The sequence below is a fragment of the Nuphar pumila genome, chromosome 4, assembly GCF_984573655.1.
Source record: "Nuphar pumila chromosome 4, dmNupPumi1.hap1.1, whole genome shotgun sequence".
In the NCBI taxonomy this organism is placed as follows: Eukaryota; Viridiplantae; Streptophyta; class Magnoliopsida; order Nymphaeales; family Nymphaeaceae; genus Nuphar; species Nuphar pumila.
In genome coordinates, this window is record NC_143252.1 from 145952837 (window position 1) to 145960844 (window position 8008).

The 8008-nt window shown below is 37.6% G+C and overlaps 1 protein-coding gene across 1 annotated transcript; it reads right to left on the reverse strand.

The window, feature by feature from the left end:
* Positions 1-427: 427 nt before the first annotated feature.
* LOC149841539 (pre-mRNA-splicing factor SYF2-like) lies at positions 428-7724 on the reverse strand. Its single transcript, XM_090004836.1, has 5 exons — positions 7502-7724; positions 3737-3963; positions 3396-3636; positions 1003-1139; positions 428-918 (listed from the first exon to the last, which is right to left on the reverse strand). The coding sequence occupies exons 1-5, from the start codon at positions 7623-7625 to the stop codon at positions 691-693; spliced, it is 957 nt and encodes a 318-aa protein (XP_089860962.1). The 5' UTR covers positions 7626-7724; the 3' UTR covers positions 428-690.
* Positions 7725-8008: the final 284 nt, after the last annotated feature.

An 8008-nucleotide genomic window follows, 5' to 3' on the forward strand; every position in this document is an offset into this window, starting at 1 on the left:
TACCATGAAGTTTCCCAAGCATGGAAGAAAATGGTAAACGGAAATGAGCTTCTTGAGGTTTTTAAACCCTTTAGATTTCCTACTAGTGTTTGTTTACAGATTTCCTTGACCGCTTTGATAACTAAGCAACGGCATATAACATATCACATCACCCTGTCAAAGAAAAAGAGCACAAGCGATTCTGTGCCAGAACATCGTCTAGATCACATTAGTACGGTGAAATTTTCAATAAAAAATAAAAAAACTATGAGAATCTTGGTTCATGGTCAACATATTTTAGTCACCATATATATATATATATATATATATATATATATATCACCATAATTCAATAAGGGCAACTGTCATGGAGATCATGCGCTAGATCTAATTTCTACCCTGACCAGTTCTAATTACCAAACTAATTAAATTAAAACCAAAACAAAACCAACAAAACCCAAACTTTCATTTCACGATGGAACCAAACTAAAATTGTTGTTTTTTTGTTTGGCGGATTAATAGGACAGATCCACCCCTCAGCAAACATGCATTCATGATAATGGGCATGACAGCAATTTAGCATGACTTTCGATGTTGAAGCTGGTAGAAGCAAAGAAACTGGTAGAAGCAAAGAAACAAGTGCAGAGACACCTCTAAATGCTGAAGCTTTCAGGAACATAATGAACAGGATCTGTGCAAGTTCTAGATTTTTTAATCAGGTAGAGCTGTTCCGCGCTCAAGATTGTTTTTTATCTCTGCTGTGTATTTTCCAAAGGCTCTTTCTATCTTCTTATTGAAATGCTCATTCCTGTCATTGATCGAATCAATATCCTTCTCTTCATGGAACTTCCGCCTACGGCTAAACGCCTTCCTTTTCTCTTCCCTGTCCGTAAGCTCCTTGACCATGTTGTCAACCTTCTCCTTGGAGGTTTTTGGAACCTGCATCACAAGCAGCAGCAGAATGAGAAAATTAAGCTTTCTCTCAAGCCATCCAATCACAAACAAGCATTTGGCCATGCATACCTTTCCATATTGGAGACTGGAGGCATTGCGATAGAATTCTGGATCATCTTCTCTCAATTTCTTATATTCATCCATATCAATTTCTATGTTCTTTGTCCGCTTCTTATAAGCATTATAGAGCGTCTTCTGATTGAACACTGATCAGAAATAGATAATTTTAGGAGGAAACAACAAACACAGACGTTACAGCACAATTAATGAAACCAAAAGACTCAGATGTTCAGTTAGTGCTACACCCCAGATATCCCGCTGATTAGGTTTCCTTTAATAGGAAGATAAGGACATTGTAAGCATGAATGCCATAATCTGTGTTTCTTTATCATCTCTGCAGTTAGTCCTGACCAAGACCAAGCCACGCACACATGCTCTCTCTCTCTCTCTCTCTCTCTCTCTCTCTCTCTCTCTCTCTCTCTCTCTCTCTCTGGCAAATTCAAGGCTGAGGGAACACATTTTCTAGGAGACAAAATGTGGTTGGAAGTGGGAGATGTTTAGTGTTGTGAAATCCTCAACCCAAACGATAATGTCCCATCGTGCTCCCTTCCCTTACAGCCCTACCCCAAAAATAACCAAAAGATGCATTGACTTCTTACCTGTCCAGCATCTACAATGTGCAAAGGTCCCCATACAAACTTTTTCACATTATTAAACAAATAATCTCCCTTGTGCTACTACATCATCCAAGAATTGAACACTCTCACCCTTGATGATGATGTATCCCATCGCATGAGAAATAATATTTTATTTTGTCTTCCTTATTGCTTAAGCTGTCAAATCACTGGTGAATCGGTGATACCATTGTATACATGGTTGTTAAATAGCCGTGGAGAGGCACAGTACAGTACATGTATGCTCCTAGCTGGAATCTTATTGCACTCCCACCAACAACATATCTGCAGACTGCAGCCCGTCTTCCCCTCTCAATGCTCCACCTAGCAAAAATAAGATTTTGAACAGAGGAATCCCTCGAATCCTTTATGTAAATTACCTAGTCAAAGCGCCTGCAAACATGGACATATTTGGATCTCTAAAATTGCTGCGCGTGAGATGTGCAGCAAGAGCAAATATCTTTAAAAAAATAGCCTTTCCAGATACTCCATTCTGAAGTAACCAACCAAGTAAATGGACCCCTGGAGGTTCAACATAGGAAAGGTAATACATTAGTAAGACAACCAAAGCAAAGCTCTTCCATGATATTACGTCTCTTTTGCTAGGACAAAGTCTCTAAGCCCATTAATAATCTTTACAAGTTCTAACAAATCAAATAAACTCGGGATATCAACAAACTGACTTCCAAATCTTTTGACCAGTGGTAACCCCACTTATTAAGGACCTTTGCAAAAACTTAAAATTCCCCGTCTTAAACAGAATAGATATATTTTCATCGGGAAAGAAATGTTTGCTTGCCCTCTCCTAACTCCAAATTTTAGTTCAACTGTCCAGAAAGCTGCATGCCATCTTTACATAAACTTGGAAGACAAGGGGGCCACCGGAAATCCTTGGCCACCACACGCTGCAATGCCGATTTAACAAAATCTGCTCATTTTCATTGGCCAAATCCTACAAAATAGAGCATAACCATCTGCAATTTACAAGAGGCACACACCTAGATTTTTGAAGAGACCACAAATTTGTCCAGATTTTCTATTCATTTGTGTGTTTCACTTTCTTAAGGGGTGTAAAATCGGGATCATAGTAGATAGGCCTACTGGAAAGGAGCACAGAAAGTGTTACCAGGATACTACTTAAGGGTAAGCATTTGGCGGACCAAGAGATTATGTTGTCCACATCAACTCACTGGAACTTTCCACAGCATTTGCAGAAACAAGTATGAGACACCTGATGAGCAGTTTCCACACAGGTTTCAATTCAAAAACAAACGTTCAGCATCCTTTCCATTTCTGGATCTACTTCATAGTTAAAGGAAGTATTTGGTGGCTTTTAGTTTCATGACTAATCAAAGGCTATGATCCAGAGTGAAGTCTCCAAACTTTCTTAGGTCTCCACCATTATTCTGATTTGAAAGAGAAAATATATTCCATACTAATTACCGGATTCCAACATGCCTAGGTCTCTGAACTGAATTGATTCTTGGAAAAATGCTAAATGGTGGAACCACGATATCAGAAAAATGAAAACAAAATTCACTTTCATCACACTTTGATGTTTTGTCTATTCCAAACTTGATTATATGACAGGTGTCCATTTCCTATATGTGTTTCACTGTGATAAAAAATTAAGCCTATAGGAATATAATAAACATATTAACGGATTCAATAGAACGTTATAAGAACCCAAACAAGAAATTTACTCTAAACAACATAAAAAAATACTTTAACAAAGACAGTAGAACTTGGTGGCAATTAAAAAAGGGGGAAAGGAAGTGAGAACAGTACCATCCCATCCAAAAGGTGCAGGCTCTTTTTCCCATTTCTTATATTTTTCCTCTGCCATCTCTTGTGTATCCAGCATATATGATTTTGAAATATCTAGATTATTGGCATCTAGCAGCTTTCCTAATTTTTTCTTCCTTTCCTCCAACCATTTTTGTTTGGAAATGCCCCTTGACTCAGGTGGTGCTTCCAACCTCTTCTTTTCTGCTAATATGTCACTTTGATTGGCCTTGCTTGCCTCATTCTGCAAACGGAAAAACATACTGAGATATAAGTAATCCACTTAACAAGTCACAATATTAACCAAAGATCTCTTTTTCTGTTAAATTAATTTTAGGATTCACCATCTTAAGCCTCAACTCAAACAACTTTTTCTGCCTTCCTGTGAGGGTTGAGGGATCTACTCCTGCATCCTGAGAAACGTGGTCATCACTGGCATCATCATCATCATCATCTGCTTGGTCCACGGCTGGTTCAGGAGGAGCCCCAGGCTGGTCAGGAGCAATATCCACATGATTTCCAGTTAATCCATCAGTGTTGGAGACAACATCCCTGCTATTTTCTCCTTTTTCTGAAGAAAATCCATGCCACAAGAAATACATAATTAGGAAACAAACCAGGAAAAGAAGAAACATATGAAGTGGAAACATACCCATTCTGTACTGCTCAATATCAGCTCTAGAATCACATATTTACTCAATTTTTCTGTCTGAAAACCTAAAATTTACTCCAATTATGGACTACATGATTTCAAACAAAATAAATCATAGGACATACAATTTCATGGTGGCGTGTGAATATAGGATTACAAATTTACAAAGCAATTGCTTTGTAGAAAAGCAACCAAAAGCTCTCTGGCCAATTCTTGCCTATGTAACATGGATACTTCTACCAAGCCTCCTTACCAATGTCTTACACATACCAGTACTGGGTACTCCAGGCTACAGATCATGAATGTTTCAAACTTAACTTTACCCAGTTTATCCATCTTCTGATCCAATCAATGTGTAGCCTACACTCTACATCAAAAGTGTCTTTACTATATATTTGCTGATCATTATTTGTTAGTTAACTACATACCTTTGACGTGCTTTAGACTCCTAGTTCATATTTGACTGCCCAAAACTTTATAGCATTTTATAAAATGCAGCATAATTGCACATTTGTGTGTGTGTGTACACCCATGTACCCATTTAGAAATTTCCATGTTGTAGTGATAGCTGGCAAACTCATGACCTGGACTCAGATTACCCGACCTTTGACTCGCAAGTCAGTGGTTTGACTCAGTAACTCAGACAGGTTAGGACTCTACATTTGTTAGTTTTACAACACTTAAGAAATGAAAATAATCAAACTCAATCACTAAATTTAGCACATGACATCAATAACTAAGCTATACAAGTAAAGAACTATATATGATTGTAAACATTTATGATTTAACAATATTTGATTCTTTGTAACAAGTACCCTTTTATGAGCATTGTGCATTAAAACCATGAAATGCATAACAAAAAAGACAGAAAACACATCTGGATTGGTGATCTGAATCTCAAATCGGCAACCCATTTGGGGTCCAGTTTGGGTCGACTCGCCGGGTTTGCGAACTATGGTTGTAGCCTTCGTACTCGTGTTGTGCCCCGAACCTGCACATATACCTATATGAAGATTCTTGCTAACCAAAACTTTTAGTGTGAGAAGAGATATGAATTCCAAGACTGTAAAAAAACATCTGAGTGAATGAAATCCAAACATCACCAAGAAATCTATGAAATGGTTTTTGACATGATAAACATATTAGATATGTGTATGAATGGGCGTGTGTTGGTAGGAGGGGAGACAAAAGCCTGACCAGTCTTCCAACCAGTTGCCTGAACTGGGCAACTAGTCTTTTCAAGTTGACATAGTTGATGGCTAGGGCCAACAGATTCTTTTAAATTTGTTACTAAAAAAATGTTGGGAATTAAACCCGAAACATGGCATCTCTCTCTCTCTCTCTCTCTCTCTCTCTCTCTCTCTCTCTCTCTCTCTCTCTCTGAGGAGGAGGAGGAAGGCATAGCTAAACCAGTTACACTCTCTCCCTCTTCTTGTATCTTTTTTTTCTTGTTACATTCTTGGAAAAAAAGGCTTGCACCCTTAGCCGACACCTAAGTGTCCACACCAAATAAGGGGTCTGGTAGACCTAGTTCTCTTGACTACACAAGTACCATTAAAGCATACAATCAGTTATAAGCCAAAACATAGAACCATGTCCAATGTTAATGACACAAATAATATTGGATTCATTTTTCCAATAATTAACATTATCATGAATAGTTGTGATACTGTTTACATGCTTTTAGGCAAAGCTATGGATATAGTTTCTATATGCAATCTTGCAAGCGGACCAAAGTTGCAAATTACGACTGTTTCAAAAAAAAAAAAGAATTGCAAACTAAGTCATGCATCTTCACCGATTTGGTTATAAAACAACCACCATTACAATAAGGAACACCTCAATTTCTAATTTTCAGAAAATCAAAATAGGTCTAGAGATTTTTAATTGATAAATGTTTAAATTTGAGCAAGACCATGTTCCACATATGTTAACTAGAGAGACTTTGAACTTGTGTTAACCTCCACTCCAAGGCATTCATCTTTCATAAAATTTCTAGAACACTAGTACTTCCCTTGTTACAGCTCAAATGAAATACCATTCTATGAGATCAAGAATTTTTCTTTGTGAATAACACAAATTGCAGATTCAGATTCCCAAAAGGGGAAAAAAGGCGCAAGCATTAACTAGAAATCCTAGCTCCTACTTTTCTCCAGAAAGTGGATGCTGTGAGCTAGAAAAAAATGTTAATTTCATCAAACTCTCAATTTCAAAAGCCAAGTGGAACACTAGAGTCACTAATATTGACAACCGAGATACCTTCTACCAATTCCTGCAAACTCTTACAATTTAGTGAAAACCAGCTTCAGTCGTTCCTAGTGAAACTATGACCATGAACATATGTGCACCTGCAACCTCTAACGATGATGCATAACAAGCATCAATCAACACACTATAGCCAACAGCACAATTTATAGTAGGATAATATATAAAATATGTATCCAAGATTATATAATAACCATATTTGCACCATTATTAATTCATTCAGCTAATAAGGAGCCTTATGAAACAAAACTATGTTAAATGAATTGAAACTGGTCTTCTATGTCACTAAACACAGAATTATAAAACAGTATAGACCCATCCGTTGGCAAGCCACAAGGGAGCTCAAACAAAACGAACTCTAAGATTAATGACATTTTCTAAAAGAGACAAAAAGCCCTCAACAAATCTTAACCCAAGACAAGGAAAAAAGGCACCACCCTCTCCTCTCTACAAGATGGACAGTATCAGATGAAAGATGTGCGGATAAGGCCCTAAACAACAAGAAACTCATCAACTGCATCCCATTGGGATCCCAAGGCTTCTAAAGTACATTCAAGAATGCGCAGGTTAGGAATTGTCAAATTTTCATAATTAGCTCAAATTAACTTTGGACTTCAAATGGTTTTGATGACAAATGCGAGCAAGGAATACATGGTTATCATTTTCCCGTGACAGCATAGTGCAGTATTGTACAAAAGAAGCGCGCGTTAGAACCATATGTACGCCACCATAATATAGCAACCACCCACGACAAGACGAGTCTAGATTCACTAACCATGACAATTTAGAGATAAAGTTTCTGTTTCAATGTCGACACCAACGGACTGAACAATGATGCCACCAAGAAACAAAGAAAGCACGATACCCGCTTGTAATCTCAAGCTATTTCCCTTGTTTCAAGCGTCAACCATATTCTTCTTTACACATATTTCATGGAATTTCTAAGAAATTAGGGAAAACGTTATAAAAATAATAATAATCGTAATGACAAAAATCAGAAGAATCACGTATAAACAGATAATCTGGGGCTTCTCAGGTGAACCAAATTTCTTCTATGTCGAATAATTGGGATTGACAACACGCTAATAATAATGAAAAGAACAAGAAGAGGAATAGTAAGAAGAGTAAGACAAATCAACGAAATGAAAACCTAATCTCCTGATGCAGAGAGAAGATGGGGTGAAAGAAAAACCTATTTGCTCTCTCTCCTGGCGGTGTTTGGCTTCGGCGATGATTCTGAAGCAGAAGTCGACGCACTCGTGGTAGGGATTCGAAGCGTTTCTGCAGTCAGGGTGCACCCGCCCCTCCTCTGCCATCACCACGGCTCGGCCGGCCGCCCTCGCTTCTTCTTCTTCTTCTTCCCTTTTTTATCCTTTTCCCTTTTCGGTGGAAGCCACGGAGATCGAAACGGAGAAAGGAAAGAGAAAGAGGACCACTGATTGAGTTTTGGTTGTACTGTCCCATGAATTTAAAAAACATAAAGCTAACAGTGACAACCATAGTCTCATTTACAAAACATATCCCATAGGAGAAGTATCTCATATAAGAAAGAGGAGGATCTCGTATATATCTCATTAATAACAAATTATGGTGCTAGATTTAAAACATTGCAGAATTGCAGCAAAAAAGAAATACAGAGGAGTAGATTTTAAAAAACTAAACTTTGTCTTTAAATTCTAAAATTATAATTCAAAATTCA